Source organism: Oppia nitens, unplaced genomic scaffold, assembly GCF_028296485.1.
Source record: "Oppia nitens isolate AA-2021 unplaced genomic scaffold, nextdenovo-longstitch-racon4-pilon3 scaffold1_pilon_pilon_pilon, whole genome shotgun sequence".
Classification (NCBI taxonomy): Eukaryota; Metazoa; Arthropoda; class Arachnida; order Sarcoptiformes; family Oppiidae; genus Oppia; species Oppia nitens.
The window spans coordinates 9898396-9919907 of NW_026533199.1; the positions used below are offsets into that span (position 1 = coordinate 9898396).

Genomic DNA, 21512 nt, shown 5'->3' on the forward strand with positions numbered 1-21512 from the left:
AATATTTAGTATTTTTAAAAAATATTATTATTGAATCAATTTAATAATAATAATATGTAAAAATATTCGAAAGAATTTTTAAATTATCTAATATGGATTAATAGATATAACATAAAATTTGTGTATTTTTTAATTTTTTCTTTTAATTTTTTTTAAAAAAAAAAATTATATATTTTTATTTTAAATTTATTTATATATTCATATATATAATTTTAAAAAATTTGTCCCCCTAATACTTTGGTTATGCTTGTCAAAATGTAGCTAACGCCCAAATGTAATTATTTTTATTTTAACAAGTTTTTCCTCAATTTATGAGTATAAAAGCGCAGTAAAATCATTTTTTGAAATCATAATCGTTTTTAGCGTTTGTAGTTAAAGACAAAACTTACTTGTACTACAGATAACAAAGTAATATACTGAGTTATATACAGTCAAAAGTAAGTGGAGTATTTAACTTTGATAAATGTTTTAATTATTTTTGTGTTACAGATGTCTCAAAAATCTCGTGAATTTGTATCAAATGAGAATTTGGAGGGTAGCGATTCTGACTCAAGTCAGGGGTCTGATGCACCCATAGTTTTGGTTGAACCAAAGGGTAAAAAGCGTGCAACAAAACAGTCCACTTCAAAGGCAACTAAACCTGTACCAAAAAAACAGAAGGTTATTACAAGCGCAGAGATTGACAATGAGGACAATTTTGATATTGTCGAGAACACTGGCACTGTGGATAAAGATGACGAAAAGTTCATTTCTCTTAACAGATCAGGTAAATATATTTTTTAAAATTATTTTTTCAATTTGTAACATATTTTATTTTAGATTTCAATGGATTTGGATTAAATACTAAAGGTAAAGTAGTTTTCTTAAATTACTACTATTCTAAAATGGATAATAAAATCAAAAGAGGTAGCCAACGGTTCAGAATGGATGAAATAAAAATCCCATTTGCTATACGTGTATTAAAACATTTCGCAGAACTCAAAGGCATTGATGTACAAATGGAATGCATGTGCAAATGTAAAAGTTGTAAAAGTTGCCCTAAAAAATCTATGTAAAAAAGTTACAAAATTGAGTATTTTTTAACTTTCAGCTCAAAGTTAAAAAGCTTATTTTGTCTTAATACATAAATTTCATTAAAATTGCATGTAAAATGTTAATTGTCAATTATGTTATACATAAATTTATAATTTTGTAATGTTAATATATTTTATTAATTATTAATAATGTTATATTTTAATCAAACTTATTATTATACTATATTATATAAATGTTATAATCAATTATTTTATGTATTTTAAAAACTTATTTAATCAAATTTTTATTTTATTATATAAATATTTTAATCAATAATTTTATGTATTTTAAAACTTATTTAATCAAATTTTTATTTTATTATATAAATATTATAATCAATTATTTTATGTATTTTAAAACTTATTTAATCAACTTTGTATTTTATTGCTTATAAAATTTTAAATAAATATTTGATGCATTTGTTTTATTATTATTTTAATTTACTTTAACTGTTTAATTTATAAACACTAGTTCAATTAGAAGAGCTGACTAATTGTAACTAAAAAAATTATGTTTATTTATAACTGTTTATAATTAATAAACAGTATTGCTGTAAAAAACATTTGTTTTTCTAATCCAGACAAATGTTATTAATAAAGCTATTTAAACTTAGTCTACTAATGGCATAGTTCCAATGTGACAATTATAGTTTAAAACAATTATTAATAACTATGATCTGTTTCGATAACAGTTGCTGGAAGGTTAGCATAAAACATAATTTTTAGTTATATAGTATTTGTAATAATTTTTTAAATTGTATTTATATTATTTATATTTATATTTTAAAAATTTTGATTTAATAAAAAATATTTTCAGTATAATTTATATTTTTAAATATAAATATATTATTAATAATATTTATATTTTTAGTATTATTTATATTATTAATTATATATATATATATATATATATTATTATTAAATATATTAATATTATTAATATTATTAAATATATTAATATTATTAAATATATTAATATTATTAAATATATTAATATTATTAAATATATTAATATTATTAAGTATATTAATATTATTAAATATATTAATATTATTAAATATATTAATATTATTAAATATATTAATATTATTAAATATATTAATATTATTAAATATATTAATATTATTAAATATATTAATATTATTAAAGTTATTAATATTATTAAATATATTAATATTATTAAATATATTAATATTATTAAAGTTATTAATATTATTAAATATATTAATATTATTAAATATATTAATATTATTAAAGTTATTAATATTATTAAATATATTAATATTATTAAAATATTTATATTATTAAATATATTATTATTACTAAAAATATTAATATTATTAATTATATTAATATAATTTATTATATTAATATTATTAAAATATTTTTATTTTAACCGTTTGGTACCGTTAACCGTATATATTATTCAAATTATTAAATATATTAAAATTATTAAATATATTAATATTATTAAATATATTAATATTATTAAATATATTAATATTATTAAATATATTAATATTACTAAAAATATTTATATTATTAATTATATTAATATAATTTATTATATTAATATTATTAAAATATTTTTATTTTAACCGTTTGGTACCGTTAACCGTATATATTATTCAAATTATAAATATTATTTAAATATATTAAATATAAATTAAATATTATTAAATATATTAATATTATTAAATATATTAATATTATTAAATATATTAATATTATTAAATATATTAATATTACTAAAAATATTTATATTATTAATTATATTAATATTATTAATATATTTTTATTTTAACTGTTTGGCTATAATAAAATTTGTCTATTGGAGACAGTAACATCAATCGTGCTACTATTATGTTATTAATTATTTTTATATTGTAGTAGCACGATGTTGCTGACGATTTTATATTATTAATTAATATATTAATATTAATTTGCATTTTATTATAAAATTTAAAATTTATATTTTGTTTATTATTTATAAATATCAAAATTCATTTTTTACAAGTTATTAAAATAGTACAGATAACTAATTAAAAAATATATTTATAACAAAGTATTAATTTTTTATAATAATTAATATATTACTAAATGTATTTAATTTTTAAAAATTATTTAATTTAATAAAAATTTTAAATTATATAGTGTTACAATAATAAAATAGTTTTAAATAAAAAATATAGTTTTTTAAAAAATAAATTTTAATTACAGCATATACAATCTTTTGTACTGTTTTGAATTAGTTCTAGTAAATATGGTTTCGTGTAACTTGAGATATATGAATGTATATTATTGTCTGGAAATTTGCTCTGCCAAATAAACTTTGATTCGGTTTCATTCCATAATATAGATGCATTTAAATTAATTATTGTATGAACTGATAAATAACAATTATCAATTTCATCTTTTATTATATAATCTATCTGCTTTTGAGATTTAATTTCATCTAATATTTTATAAATATATTGAAAACAACTAAATATTATAAAAATATTTAGTATAATTAAGTAAAAATTAATTATTTTTATTTTCATTTTATTTAGACATTATGGAGGAGTCAACTATACAATTCAATTGCAATGACTGTAATGAAAGTTTTTCTTCACATCGGTTATATATACATCATCAAAGACTTGCTCACCATAATAAAATCATATCAAGTACTAGATGTCAAATATGTTTATCAGAAATAAGTCATTATAGCGAAGTGAGGAAACATTATGATAATTGTTTTAAAAACTCAAATATTACAATGCCGATAAATTGTTTACTTTGTGGCATTCTATTTTATACTATGTTTTCGTTTATTAAACATAAATTAATAGAATTTACCCAAACTGGATCAGGAAATATAAGTAAACTAAAATTACCAGAAAATCTAAACTTCAAATTATCAAAACATGCTTTCAAACATTTTCTTCAACAATATGAACTATATCCAGTTGAAGATTACAAAAACAGTGAAGACTTTTTCTTAAAATATCAATATGATATTAAAAGATTAATTGATTATGTCTTGGAAAAATTTGTATCAACAAAAATTCAATTTTGTTTGCAATGTACATTTTATAAAGAAACTGCTGGCGTTAGAAGTTATACAATAAGTTATTTTACAAGTGATAATTTTATAATAAATAAATATTATAAAAATAAATATATAATAAATCGACTAATAAATTATTTTGATAATAAAATTAATACATTTGAATCACTTGGTAGCGGTTGGATAATAAATGAAATAGACAGATTAGATGTACGAATAGCTAAATACAATCCACTAAAAGGGGGTTGTGAAACTACTAAACTACCTGATCATGTGTTAAGAAAACGTGCAATTATTTCAATAAAAACTAATGATAAAAAATGTTTTATTTGGTCTGTATTAGGATTTATTGCTAATAATTATTATAAGTTTAATAATAAAAAAAGTCCTCATTTAGAACGTTTATCTCAACTTAAACCATTTTTAAAATATATAAATTTGAAAAATTTAAAATTCCCATTAAATTTAAAATCTATTAAAAAATTTGAAATTAATAATAAACATCTAAATATTCGTATAAATATTTATACTTGGGAAAAAATTTCAACTTATGAAGAATCAATTGTACCACTTTATATATCAAAACATAAAGCAAAGCATTCTATTAAATTATTGTTGTATAATAATCATTTCTATTATATTAAAAATTTCAATAGACTGTGTGGAAGTATGCAAGCAAATTATCGACATTTCTGTTCTAATTGCTTAAATGGATTTTTAACTAAAATTAAATTAAACGAACATTATAAAAATTGTTTACACTTTAAACCTCTTACTGTCAAAATGTCAAAAAAACCAACTATGAAATTTGAACACTATGAGTATATGTATAAATTTCCATATGTAATGTATGCTGATTTTGAATCTTTATTAGTAAAAGAAAAATCGCAACTTAATAAAAAAACTAAACAAACAGCTCAACATGTCGCTTGTGGTTACTCTATTATTGTTATAAAAAATCAAAATGAAATTTACTTTTATAAAGTTTACAGAGGAAAAAACTGTATGAATCATTTTTTAAATACATTATCTTTAATTTCAACACAAATAAATGCTGAATTAGTTCAAGAAAATTCAATGATAATTACTGATTCTGAATTAAAAGAACATCATTTATCAACTATTTGTTTTTTATGTAAAAACTATATTAAACCTGAAGATAAGGTTTATGATCATGATCATTTAACTGGAAAATATAGAGGATCTGCTCATAAAATGTGTAACATAAGATTCAAACTACCTTATAAAATACCTTTATTTTTTCACAATTTAAAAAATTACGACTCGCATTTTATAATAGCAAGTTTACAATCAAATTATTTTAAAAGCTGTACTGTTATACCACAATCTATAGAAAAATTTATTTCAATATCTTTGGATAATATAAAAGTACTTGATTCGTGCCAATTTTTAAGTGAAAGTTTAGATGTATTAGTAAAAAATTTAAAATCTTCAAATAATAATTTTTCGATAACTAAACAAATATTTTGTAATAAAATTAATAATGACTTTATTGGAATGTTATTTAAAAAAGGAGTATATCCATATGAATACATGGATAGTTGGGAAAAATTTGATGAACCAGAGTTACCAACAATTGAAAAATTTTATTCTAAATTAAATGATACATCAATCAGTGTTGAAGATTACAATTTTGCTAAAAAAATTTGGAAAATAATGAAAATTAAAAATTTGGGAGAATATCATGATTTCTATTGTTTATTGGATACAGCTTTACTATGTGATATTTTTCAAACTTTTAGAAAAATGATATTTGATAAATATGAACTTGAACCTTGTCATTTTTATTCTATACCTGGTTTGGCGTGGGCCGCCGCTTTAAAATTAACAAAAATAGAAATTGAACTAATGCAAGATATTGACATGTACATGTTTATTGAACAAGGAATAAGAGGAGGAATTTGTAATGTCTTTAAAAGACATTCAATTGCTAATAATAAATATTGTAAAAATTTTGATGATAAAAACGACACTATCTTTTTAACTCATTTAGATGTAAATAATCTATATGGTAAAAGTCTTAGCGAAAAATTACCTTTAAAAAATTTTAATTGGGTTGACATTACTACTCTTAACAGTATAAATTGGAATACTATTGAAACAAATGGTGACAAAGGATATATTTTAGAATGTGACTTAGAATATCCTTCAAATTTACATGACAAACATGATTTTCCACTTGCTCCAGAAAAATTAAAAATTACAAACAATTTATTAAGTGATTATCAACACAATTTATTGAAAGATCTTAAAATGTATGGATATAATCGATCAGCTACGGAAAAATTATTATTAACATTTTATGATAAAACTAAATATATTATTCATTTTAAAAATTTAAAACTGTATTTGGAATTAGGATTAAAAATAAAAAAATTCACCGCGGAATAGGGTTTTATCAAAGCGATTTTTTAAAATCTTATATATCAATAAATACAAATCTTAGAAAAATTGCAACAAATGATTTTGAAAAAGATTTGTATAAATTAATGAATAATTCTGTATTTGGTAAAAGTATTGAAGACAAAAGAAAACATATAGATATAAAATTTGCTTTAAATTGGAAACAAGCAAATAAATATATTCAAAAATTAAATTTTAATACTGCACAGATTCTAACTGAGAACTCTGCTTTGATTAAAATGAATAAGACAAATGTAACTTTAGATAAACCAATATTTATTGGATTTTCCGTTTTAGAACTTTCTAAATATTACATGTATTCTATGCATTACAAAGTTTTTAAAAATCATTATAATAATAAAATAAAATTATTATATACAGATACGGACAGTTTAGTTTATGAAATTAAAACTAACGACTATTATGAAGATTTGAAAAAATATTTCTCACCTATAATGGATTACTCAAATTTTTCAAAAAATCATAGTTTATATAATGACAAACATCAAAAAATGATTGGATATTTAAAATCAGAATATGGAGAAAAACCAGTAAATGAATTTATTGGATTAAAAAGTAAATTATATTCTATTAAATATGATGAAGTTATGAATAAACGTGTGGCTAAAGGTGTAAAAAAATATATTATAAATAATTATATGACACATAATCATTACATAAATGTTTTAAATGAAGAAAAATATTTTAATACGACGATGAACAAAATTGAATCTAAAAATCATAATTTGAAATCTGTTCAATTACAAAAATTTGTATTACAACCTTTTGACGACAAATCATTCATTTTAGATGATGGTGTGAATTGTCTTCCGTTTGGTCATTATAAATCTTATTTATAATTTTTATAGATACATCTCAAAATTCATCAATTCATTTAAACGATCAGATAGCATCAACATCATCATCATCATCATCATCAACTCCCCCATTATCTCTAGAAAAATTTAGCAAAATAGTTATTAAAAAAATAACTTCTCCACAACAATTAAACCAGTTATTAAATATGAATTCTGTGGCAAAAATTTCTAATAACATAATTAATGGAGCCTATATAACTGAAAAATCTCTACCCATTACCCAAGATAATATTCAAAAAAGTTTAATTAAATTGTCATCTTTTGGTATTATTAATATAATACCTTTGTTTGATTATATAATTGAGCCAATGAATAGATGTATTATTAAGATTAAAAACAATTATGATATACCAAAATTTTCAGCTGGAAAATTTTTTGATATAATTGAATTAAAAAATGTAAATTTAATTATGCGTTGCTTTTGGGTTGATAATAATGATACTTATATTAAGATAGAAATAATTAACGAAAATGTTTTAGACAATTACATGTTTAGAAAAGATCTTTTATTAGCCAATGCAATAGTTGCAGATATTAAATATTATAATGAACGATCATTTGAATGTATATCTTCACTTCCAAAATGTATTGTACCGAATGGTAAGATTATATATTTAGTTGTTAATCTTAAATATTATAAACATTATTTTTTGTTTAGATGAACAATTGAAAATTAACTTAATAAATGATGGAAAGATACCAACAAAAGGAAGTGAACAGAGTGCAGGTTATGATCTGTATGCAAATGATGTAGGAGTATTGCAACAAAATGAAAGAAAATTAATTTCAACTGGTGTAAAAATGCAAATTCCGAATGGATGTTATGGGCAAATATGTGCACGAAGTTCAATGGCATTAAAGGGTATAGATATAGGAGCTGGTGTCATCGATTCAGATTATACTGGTGAAATAAAAGTGCTATTGATTAATAATAGCATTAATAATTTTGCCTATATTCATGGAGATAAAATTGCACAAATTATTATATTACCATTGAAAAAAGTGACAATGTTTAATGCAACTTTTAAACAAACACAAAGAGCTGACAAAGGATTTGGTTCTACTGGAAAATAATACATTTTATTTTAAATATTATTAATATTTTTATTTTATTATAATGTTTATTAATTTTAATTTTTAAAACTATTTTTATTTTATATATTTAATAGATTAAAATGTTTATACTATTATTTAATCATTGTTAAATTTTAAATAAACTATATATATCCAATTTATTAAAAAAAATATATCATTATATAATTTTATATATATATATTTTCAATATTGTAATTATTTTATTTTAAAAAATAAAAAAAATTAAATTAAAACATTTTTATTTTTTAATTATTAATTAAATTAAGTACAGTACAAATAATATTAAAATAAGTTTTTTCTAGTTGATTATAATATGTGCCAACAAATGATGATTATTTGAACAATTCTTTTATTCCTATAAAATACTAAAAATTAGTTGTTATTAGTATTAGTTTTAGAATTATATACCTCATTATCCCAATTATTGGTAAATACATTGTCACAATCTTCATTAGTCTTCCATTCTTTAATTGTATCCAATATAATTTTTAATTGTTTCAAGTTTTCCATAGGGAATCCATATTGAATATACATTTCTTTAATGTCAATTTTATTGCGAATTATTTCTTTAACTAATAATGATTTGATGCATTTAGCATCATTTAATAGAGAATCAAAAACGTAGTCAAATTCTTCACTTAAAATACTATATATAGTTTGTTTAACACTATCTGATTTATAAAGATTATTCAAAGAAGGTATATCATTATTCAATGGCTTCATTATTAATGATTTAAAATAAAATTTTTCAACTATTTATATTAATATAAAACTTGGCCTTGAGTTAAATCCGATTTATTGTCGTTTAATAATTTATACAAATATTCAGCTTTAGTTTTTGCGCAGAGAGGTTTATAGATAGATTTAAGTCTATCATGAATATTACAAGGTTGAATACTTATATCATTTTGTTGAATAACCATTAACTCTCCATCAGTAGGAATAGTTTTATCACAAATTTTGAGAACATCAATGTTATCAATTTCAATAATTAAATGACCAAATCCTGCTTTATATAATAGTCCTTTAATCCCTTCATCATTTTTAGTTATTCCAATATACTTTGCTTTAGTATTGGAATTTAAATGATATATTGCTTTAATAACAGGAACAAATTCACTTGCTGATAATCCATACTCAAACTTTTTGTTGAATTTTAATCCATGAAATTCATTTTCAAGGTAGTCAATTAAATATTGATTTGAAACATCAATTTTATTTCGATTTATACGACAATTAAATGGTACACTTCCACTTATATTGTTAAAACAAAATCCAATTTCTCTTAAAATAAATTCACAATCAATTTTGAAACCATTAGAACATATAATAATTTTTAAATCATTGAAACTTGGTGAAAGAAAAGCCATAATAAACGAATATTAACTAAAACAAAATTTTAAAAAGTTTCTTTATTTATAACTAAATTCAAGGACATTAATAAATATATAGTGTAATATTAATTAATACTAAATATTAATATTTTAAAATTTGTAATGGCAACATATGATGCAACATTTAAACACCCGAGAAGATTTATTATCTATGGTCCATCGGGTTCGGGAAAAACTGAATTTGTTTGTAAAATGTTAAATAACATGTATGAATTATTTGGATTTTATTTTGACAAAATTGTATATTATTCTGGACAAGGTTTTCCTATAATAAACAATGTTCATGGAATAAATATTAAAAAAGTTAATACTTTTGATAAAAGCAATATTGAAATGTTTGATTCTAACGAAAATAATTTATTAATAATTGATGATAACATGCATACTGTAGGCAATGATTTATTTATAAGTGATTTATTTACTAAATTATCACATCATAAAAATATAACAGTTATATTGTTAATACAAAATTTATTTCCTAAAAATAAATATATGCGTGATATTTCAACTAATTCCACATATGTTATTTTAATGAGTAATCCAAGGGAAACACTTTCTGTCAAAATATTAAGTAATCAAATTGATAGCAGTAATCCAAAGTTTATATATGACTCTTATATTGATGCAACAAAAAACAAACCTTTCAGTTATTTATTATTGGATTTTGACCAAAACACACCTGATAATATAAGAGTTAGATCTAACATTTTTCATGAAAATGAAAACCAATGCGTCTACATTAAAAACAAATAAATTAAAAAATATTTTACGTTGTGTTTCATATTTAAAAAAATTAAGTACAGCAAAAACAAAAAAAGATCGAAAACAATTATTAAAACAAGCTAATAATTGTATTATAAATGCAATATCAGAAATAGCTAAAAATTGTTTACTTGGAAATATACCATTAAAAACTTGTGATTTCAATAAACTTAAAATTTATAAAAATAAATTGCGACAACTTTCTATAAAATCTCCTATAATTAAAAGAAAAAATATTTTAATACAAAAAGGTGGCAATATCTTTTTAAAAATACTTGTTCAACAAGCAATATCTCATTTAATTAGTCATTTTGGTAAAAAAATCATAAATAAAGTCAGAGAAAAATATACGTAAAATGAGTTTTAAAAAACTTAAATTAATGAATGATAATAATTCCAATAATAAAATTTCAGAGTTTTTAAATGTTCAAAAATTACAAACTGAACCAAATTTATTACGATTAAATGACTTGGACAAAGAAATACATTTAATTTTAAACACAAATTATACAGAGCGTGACAAAGCTAAATTATATGCTGATTCTTTAAGAAGATTTTTGATATTTAAAAGGAAATTTAACAATATTGAAGACAAAGATTATATTAATGTAACAAATAATGTATTTGAAGATAATGTTCCCATAAATAGAATCCCTCAAAAAATAGAAGATAATGATGATGATTATGTAACTCCAAAAATTTTAAGAAGAAAAGCATTTACTACTTTCAAAAATAAGAATAAACTTGGTCAAAATAAATTAAATATTAAACCTAATGTTTTATCGTTAATTAAAAAACAATTATTTACAGCTAAACGTAATTACAACTTAAGAAATTTAGAAAAGCCAAATTATAAGTTACCTAATGTCTCAAAATCATTTGAATGGAAAAAATATTAATAAAACTATATCTGAAGCATACTATAATATTACAAAATCATCAAGTTTTAGTGGAATTGATAATTTATATAAAGTAATTAAAGAAGAATATCCATTTATAACATATAATGAAATTAAAAGATGGTTAACAAAACAAAATGTATATGGAATTCATCGACCAGTAAAACATAAATTTAAAAGAAATTCAATTGTTTCTCGTTATATTGATCATAATTGGCAGGCAGACTTAATTGAAATTAAATATCCTACAATAAATAAGAATTATAGATATGTACTTATGGTAATAGATAATTTATCAAAATTTGGATGGGGAATTCCACTTAAAAATAAAACTGCTATAACTGTAAAAGCAGCTTTTATTAAAATATTTAAATTATCTAAACGCAAACCTAGTATATTATCTACTGATGCTGGTCTTGAATTTACTAATAAACAATTAAAAAAATATTTAAAGTGGAGAAAAATAAAACATTTAGTATTAAAAGATTCATCTAAAGCTAGAGTAGTTGAACGCTGGAATCAAACAATTAAAGTTAAACTATACAAATATATGTATTATAACAAAACAAAAAATTTTATTAATGTATTAAAAAATATTATTAATAACTATAACAACACGACACACAGCAGAACAAAATATAAACCAGTTGATGTTAATAAAAATAATGAAAAAATAGTATATAATAATTTATACAAAATAAAAGTTTCACAAGAGAATCAAAATTACAAAATTGGTGATTTTGTGAGAATACAATTAATGAGAAATATATTTCAAAAAGGATATATTCCTAATTATAGCAATGAAATATTTATAATACATAAAATATTTTATACATCACCTTATTATAAATATAAAGTAAAAGACAAAAAAGGTGTAATTATAAGAGGTTCTTATTACTCTAATGAATTAATAAAAATTGATTAAAAAATGAATTATTTTGAAAGTGACGATAAATACTTTTATTTAACTAATAATAATAACGAATGTACTGTAGAAGTAGATTATAATCCATCCATATTTTTTAAACAACCACAAGAGTGTGCTTTAGCTGAGCTAATTATTCCTAAAAGGCTTGATTTAAAAGAACCTTTAGAAAATTTAGTTCTTACTTATAATTTCAAATGGGTACCAGAATCATTTTATGGTGACATAAAAAATGATATTGTTGAGCACGATAAACATAGATTAAGCAATATTACAAAATTTGTTGTGCAGTTTGATTCAAATTATTCATTAGGAGAAAATATAACTGAAAATTACGAAATATTACATAACAAAGATATTCATTGGAAAGACCATATAAAAGAAATTATAACTAAAATTAATGGAAACATTGAAAATACTATTAAAAAAAGATATCCAAAAACATTCAAAATGCCTTCAACAAAGGTAATTGGTAATTATGGAGAATACAGTTCTGGTTTAGAATGGAGAATTAATAATATTGTATTTGATTTTGATAGTACAAAAAATATCTATAAAATTAAAAATGGAAATTTTTATATGCCAACAAAATTTTGGTATAATTTAGATGATGATGATGTTTTAATAAGTAAAGAAGAATATGAAAAAATAAAACCAACAAATAAAAAAGCAATACCTGACAATGAAAAGAAAGTAGAATATTATTTGTTAAGAGGTGTTTTTTATATTGATTTTAACGAAAATTTAAAAAAACTATTAGGTTTGAAAAATTATAATATAAATAATTTATTTGATAATTTTTCCTTATATAAAATAATAAACAATGAAAAAATTAATTTAACATATCAAAATTCTGACATTCCTAACGCTTTAAAAACATCTATTAAAAATATAGAAGAAATTAAAAGTGATGTTCGTCCATTAAGTGTCTCGAGAAATATAAATTATTTAATTGTTTATTGTAATATAATTATTGAATCTAATTATCAAAATAAAAAATCTAATATATTAAGAATTATCCCTACAAATATTTCGGAAAAAGATGATGTTATAAAAATTGATTTCAACGTTAAAAATTTTATACCATTAAAATACAATGAATTTAATACAATCACTTTGCGTATCACTGATGAAGAAAACAACAATCTTATTTTTAGAAAAGGAAAATTATTTGCTACGCTTATAATAAGACCTCAGTACAAAATATAACTTAGTTGTATTTTTATTAGCAACATGTGTACATCTTATCAGAATGGATTATAATTCATATTATTGTGCACAAGCAAAAAATAATCAAAAAGGTGAAGGAATACCAATTCAAGGTATAAATCAAATTGAACCTAATAATATTGATTTTTTGCCACATAAATCAAAATCTGTAAAAACTAAAATTTATAAAAACAAAGTTTCTGGTTTAAGAAGAAAACCCAGAACTAATAAAAAAAATAAAAAACGATTTATTAGAAAATCAAAAAAAGGTAAAAATAAACAAAAACGTAATTTGGATATATTTGCTTAAATATGGCAACTGAAATTTTAAAAGATGAATTAGATTTATTTGAAAAAGTAAAATATCAAGGAACAATTGAAAGTCAACAAATACTTGAATATCGACCTAAATCAAATGTAATAGATTCAAACACAATTGATTTTGAAATTCAAGCATCAGCTGATGAGTATATTGATATGCGAAATATTTATTTATATTTGACTTGTAAATTAACAAACAGAGACGGAACAAATTTTGCAGCAGCAATTAATAATTTTGCGCCGACTAATTACGTTTTAAACACAGCATTTGATCAATTAGCTATTTATCTCGGATCAACATTAGTGAGTCAAGCTGCTCAAAATTATAATTATATGTCATTTATTGAAGCGGTTACTGAGCAATCAAATTATTCTAACTCAACTGTTGCATCATCTGGCTTTGTTACAACTTTTTGGACACCAGCATATAATTATGAAAATCCAAATGAACACTTAGCAACTTTATGTAATGCTAGTAAAGTAATGCAATTTTACGGAAAATTACATGGGCCAATATTTACAACAAATAAATTATTAATTAGTGGTGTACCAATTAAATTAGAATTTACTAAAGCAAATGAAAGATGGCCAACAGTTTCTGAAACAGCAGCAATGACAGCAGATCAATATCCTTTGTTAAAAATTACAGATATGAGTGTTTTTGCTCGAAAAGTTAAAGTAACACCAAATTTACTTAATGCACACGCACAAGCATTAAGAATTTCTAATGCATTATATACAGTTAAACGACCTAATATTAAAGTAATTAATTTAACTCAAGGACAATCAACTTTTAATATAGATAATTTATATCTAGGTCAATTACCTAGTAAAATTATTTTAGGTATGGTTGACGATGCAGCTTACAGAGGAAATAGTTATCGAGATCCTTTAAGATTTCAAAATTTTAATTTAAATAGTTTAAGTTTAAATGTCAATGGAGATATGATACCTAAAGTACCGTATCAACCTAACTATACAACAGATTTATTTGCTAGAGAATACCACGATTTATTATTGAATTTAGGATATAATTACGTTAATAACCCATCTCCAATTGACGTTAAAAATTATAAAAATGGATTATGTTTATATGCTTTTAATTTAAATAATGATTTTAGTTTTACTAACAAATATATAAATTTACCTAAAAGTGGATATATTAATGTGCATTTAAAATTTTCAGAAAATTTAGCAAATGCTATAAAGTTAATTTGTTATGCTGTATTTGATAATACTATAGAAATTGATGAAAATAGAAATGTAACTACTGATTACTAAACATGAATTCTATTCAAATATTAAGTTTTATTAAAAGAGATAAAATAGCAAAAAAACAATTTTGTGGTGTTTTAGCTTTAAATCAGATAAGTTATATAAAAACTATTAAACCGTGTGCATTGATTGTTAACACACATAAATCATCACAACCTGGAGAACACTGGTTTGCTATATATGTTCCACTTACTGGACCAATTGAATATTTTGATTCATTTGGAAGAAAACCTTATCACCCAGAAATATATTCCTTTATTAAATTAAATGGTAAAAAATATATATTTAATCAAATACCATTACAACATTATTTGTCAACTACTTGTGGTTATTATTCTATATTTTATATATTACTGCGAACAAGAAATTATAGTCTTAAAAGAATATTAAACTTTTTTTTACGTAATAGATTATTGAATGATAAAATAATTATTAAAATAATTAATAAATTAAAAAAAACATGAAATCGGTTAGATTCTGTGATAATGTACAAGTAAAAATAATGTATGTTTGGCCATATGCTTCTAAACAAGCAAGAATTTCTAATTGGCATTGGATAGTATGGGATAGACGTATTCATGAAATAAAATGTAAACTTATTGGAGAAAATATATCTTATGTTTTAGAAAAAGAATTTCGAGAAAAAATTTTTAATGAACGTTTTACTAAATAATGTTATTTTTTATTCATGTAAAATATTATTAAGAAATAAAAATTTTTTGTTTTAATACAATAATTGCATTACAAATTGGACAATTAGTTAATTTCATTGAACATGTATAACAAGTTAATAAATGAGAACATGGAAAAAATACAATATCAAATTCATTTATATAACATATTTTACATAACATGTTATTTTCTATCTTATTATTCATTATTACATTAGTTATATCAAAACATTTTATTTTATCATTATTTAGTCTTTCATTATGAATTTTAGTACATTCTTCTATGAAAACTAAGCTTTTATTTTCACGCAAAAATGCACAATGTGGATAATATTTCGCATGTTCAATCCATGGATCATCACCAGGTAACCATAGACATAGTCCACCTTTGCATTCATAACATTTCAAAAAATCTTGTAATCCAATTGAGTAAAATCCTGCTTCAGCAAATTGTTGATAATTATTTACTGTAATCCTTTCTGTCCATTGAAAATTTTTATATGACTCTAGTCTTTTATTTAAGTCACTGTAATTTATATCATCCATTTCACTTGTTCACTACTTTTACATAAAGACTATTATGACTTGAAAATTTTTATTATTAATTATCACACAATATTGAAATCTAATTTAATTAATTTTTTATTTTAATTTTATATCTATTTTAATAAATATTTTTAGACGATTATTGAACAAATAAATATGTTTTTAAGAAAAATTGCTTTGTCTAATAATATATCTAAATAAGTAAAAATAACAATTATATTAAATATACACATATAATGTTTATATATATTTAGGAGTACATAGAAATAGATTGTAGTAATAAAATTATTTTTAGTCAATTATTTTTTAAAATATTTTTTTTCTATAAACAATAGGCTACTATTTATATTTATTTTTTGATAGCAATAAAAATAAATATGTGTTAAATCACTGTTGAATAAAATCATTGCTATTGTTTCATACAATATTTATAATATTGTTAAAAAAAAGTTTTATGTTTTTTATTTCCATGTATTTTAGTTCAATGATCTAATATTAATAAATTTATTTTATTTGTTTACTAACATTTAATATAAATATTTTTCTCTATAGTTATAATGCATAAAATAAATAATTTTTATATAATAATTGAGTAAATATTAATATATTTTCTATAAAAAAAATATAATATTCATGACTGAGTAAACTATTTTATTTTAAAAATTGACTCTTTATTTACTAATTACAAAAGTTATAAAATATTAATACAGTTAATCAAATTGTTTGACTAAAATATATTGTAATAATATACCTTTTAATAATATAATAATTTTAAATAAATAGTATTTTTATTCAAATTCAAAATTATAAAAAAATATATAAAAACTTATTTATATATATATATACTACAATATTACTATGATTATTAAACAAATTACTTATATATATATWTATATATATATATATATATATATGTTATTTATAAAAATAGTTATATATTTTATACAATTATTTTTCACTTTTTCAAACATTTTAAACTAATGCCGTTTTTAGTTTTCAGATCTATAGCACAAAAATACAAATAAAAAATTAATAATAATTAAAAAAAGATATTTAAATTGAATACATTTACCTATACAAACATGTTTCCTATTACTAAAACTATTAGCTTGCTCAATTGTTTTTGTCTTACATCTAACAGTTGCTATATTATTGATTTTTCTGGGCGCCGGCACCGGCTTATCAACTGGCGATTCAATGCTATCATCAATATTCCTGTTATAACAGTTGTCTACAGCTGTTTCTGCACTGTTGTCGGTACTGTTAGTTGTAAACTTCAGTAGTTTTGGAAACAGACTAATAGAGCCATAAGCTCGACAACGATGTTCAAGACTATAAACAGTGGGCACCCATAAGGGTTTGTTGGCACTGGTAGATAGGGTAGACTCATCATCAACATTAATGCCTATCTGACGCAAATTATCTCCAAATTGCGATAACTTATTGGACATGACTAATCTAATTTGTTGATCCAGATAGTCAACTAAATCGGTATCTCTACTAAACCTAACCCACGATTTAACTAAATCACGCAATTGTCTACTGTAGTCGACACCGAGTGACTCGACTAACGTATCGGTCAGTTTGTCAAACAGTTGTTCTTCCTGATCAGCCAACTGTCCGTGAATTTGCCGTTTAACGCGCATTACTTCGGCAATGTTGACCTCGTACTCACTGTGCACACCGTTATCGCGTAACGTATTATTGAACAGTTCATTGACTTTTGATTCGGTATTAATAGGATAAGCAAATTTCGGGCGCATTTCACCCAACAATTGCCGCACGCGACCACTATCCACGTGTATAGTTTGTTTGGCCAGTTCACGTTCCCGGTACACGCTTTTCAATATTAATGATACGGCACTAAGTTTTAGGAGTTCCCCGAGTCTCCGGTATATTGGAAAATGTTTTCCGATTTCATTGTAATGTTTGCTAAATTGTTTGGCATACTGTTCCTCATGAGTTATTTGGTTATTATTATTATTATTATTATTAGCATCATTATATTGGCTATTATGGGCATCGGAACATGCGTGTACGTGCATAGAGCACGTGCCAAACTTCACAATACGTTTATTATTATTATTTTCAATTAGTTCGTCATAATACAGATGACCAGGTTCAATCATAAAACTATAATTATGGTCATAGCTATTAGTTGTATCATGTACAATTTGAAGTTTTTCGCGCAACTGTTTGGGCAATACTGTCGAAGGTATAGATCGGACGTCAAACGGTTTACGGGTAGATATTTCAGTGTCAATGACTAACATATGTAACAAATTTATGGCATCAAACAATGAGTGCATATAATTTGAATTATACATTGAGTTTGGATTACATTTGATTTGATTAAATGGCAGATAAGCTAACTGAACACCATTACTATCATTATTAGACGATTCAATTATTGATAATGTACCATGATCAATACAGTTACCTAGTATTTCATCAATGTCATTTAAATCAATAACTGAATCCGTTTGATTTGAATCCATAGTTATAAGTATATGAAATGTATTGTTTTCCAAATCAATAACCAAACCATCAACACTTGTAAATCTGATCGCATCCGATAGTTTCAATTGTCTATTATCCAGATCTAACCATCCCCCATTTTGATCCAGATGAATTTGACCATTTGTCACATTATGTTCAATTTGGTTTATGTCCATTTTATGGACAGTCAATAATGATTTTATATAATTTTCACGATATAATGGGAACATTTTAGGTGAATACCAATATTTCCAGCTGCCATCCATTAGGTAGGCCTGGTAGTTTATAAAATTTTCATTTTTTAATTTCATCTGGGTCAAATAGAATTTTTCCAAAATTTCCATTCCCACCATATTATTGACATATAAACTGTCAATAGTATAGTTTAAAGTAATATTAATTAGCGGTGCATATGATATATTTTGTTTCAACATGTGTTTGATAATTGAAAATAAATTTTGTTTATACGTATTGATTATTGATAGTTGTGTTGATTGTGATGGTTGTAATGACTCAGTTGTTTGATCAGTACTATTGTTAACACTGTTAGCTTTGTAGGTAGTGGTGATAGTTTTAACAGATGGAATTAGTTTTGATAAAATAGCCAGTGCACGATACATAATAATTGTGCATAGTAGACAAGTGTTTGTAATGGTGTTTGGATCTAGATAACTATTTGCTACATAAATAATAGTGCCCACAATATCACAGATACAGTTAGTCCAGGCATATAACTGTGCTTGATAACTTTGCTCATCATCATTATCGTTATCATCACTATTGCAATCAAGCATAGCCTGTAGTATATAATAGATTGCCATTAATAAATTATTAACTATTACACTACCTGGACATGATTGTCCATTGCATATATCAATATAGTTGAATGCATTATCCAAATATGACATATTTTGTTTAGTATTAATTAGTTGTATTTCGCATTTGATTAATTTGTTCCAGGTGCCCGCCAATGAAACACAGTTACCATCATCAACATTATTGATAACACAACTGTCCACTGATTGCAGGTATTCACAAAATGTTGGCATGGTCAATTCGGTTATTCTAATATTTTCTAATATGTTTTTGACCTGGGTCATCTGATGTTGACTAGTAATCAATTGAGTCAATGCATCCAAACAATCGCCAAACGGATAGACAAGTGCACACTCTCTAATTGATTCATATGAGTTCAGATAATCCCTTTCAAATAACAGTGCCGATGATTTGAGCACAAGTAGCATACCTTTTACATGCACCGGTAGATCAACAAATCGACGGCCATTTGACAGTTCCATATATAGTCCATTGATTGCTTTCGTACACCGATATCTCAATATATAATCAACTGAATCACGAAAACGAAACTCATAGACCAACTCTCTGAGCTCATCATAGTTTCTATCGTCACACTTTGCATTCACCTCTTCATATAAATCATGTTGTTTAACCTTGACAATTTGTTCAAGGTCACTGTTACCGGCCAACTGGGATCGGGCTTCGATATACAGTTCCCTATTAGCTAACTGATCGAACATTAACTGCTGAATTTCAAGCTCATCCATATAATAACTGGCCGCACAAACAGTGGCTTCAAATACATCATCATAACTATATTCAACATTATTATTATTATTATTATTTACTGCACTGGTATTGTTTATGGTATAGTCGTTGTTATTATTTCCAGTATTATTATTATTATTATTACAATTATTATTTAATGTATCAAGTGCAATTTTCAAAATCATAAACACTGCTTCGGGACAGTACTTATAAACGTTTAATATATAACGTGAATAGAGTAGACAAGCTGGGTACTTTTTGAAATGAAATAAAATTTGTGCACGCTCCATAATGACGGTGTTTGTTGTACCCGATTTTACATAACATGCCAGTGCCAGCTCATAACGACCCTGATCAAAATAACGATCGCCATAGGGTTCCCAATTGCGAACATAAAGCCGGATGTCTAGTAAAATATGTCTTGTATTGGACAGTGTATGCATATTCCATACTTTTTGAGGCATTAATTTTTTTAGTTGATCATTCAATGTATCATGCTTGTTTTTAGCCAAAAAATTACTATATATTGTTGTGTCCAGATTATCTGATATGTGATTATTTGTTAATGTTAAATTATTAACTATTTCACTTGACCATTGTTTTAATTCCGTATCAATAATATCTATATTATTAATAATGTTACTATCACATTTAATAAACTCATTGATCCATTGGTCAATTTTATCTTGATAATATTGTGATGATAATGATAATTTTGTTGTTGTTATTGTAGTACTTTTATTATCTTGATCATTTTTTATTGAGCCAAAATATTTACGGTTATAATTATTTAATTTATCATTATTATTGCTTGTATTATCACATTGTTTATTAATTATATCCAATTTTGTTTGGCTAAATAATTTAATTAGTTCATCAAAATAATTGTCATTACATTTGCTTATTAGAAAATGTTTTGATTG

General features: G+C 22.7%; 2 protein-coding genes across 2 annotated transcripts; one reads left to right on the forward strand and one right to left on the reverse strand.

The window, feature by feature from the left end:
- Positions 1 to 7973: 7973 nt before the first annotated feature.
- On the forward strand, positions 7974 to 8501 carry LOC128951281 (uncharacterized). The gene is made up of 2 exons (XM_054296531.1): positions 7974 to 8027; positions 8124 to 8501. The coding sequence occupies exons 1-2, from the start codon at positions 7974 to 7976 to the stop codon at positions 8499 to 8501; spliced, it is 432 nt and encodes a 143-aa protein (XP_054152506.1).
- An 8978-nt stretch (positions 8502 to 17479) lies between these two features.
- LOC128951282 (uncharacterized) lies at positions 17480 to 21300 on the reverse strand. Its single transcript, XM_054296532.1, has 2 exons — positions 17597 to 21300; positions 17480 to 17526 (listed from the first exon to the last, which is right to left on the reverse strand). Exons 1-2 carry the CDS (start codon positions 21051 to 21053, stop codon positions 17480 to 17482), a joined length of 3504 nt encoding a protein of 1167 aa, XP_054152507.1. The 5' UTR covers positions 21054 to 21300.
- Positions 21301 to 21512: the final 212 nt, after the last annotated feature.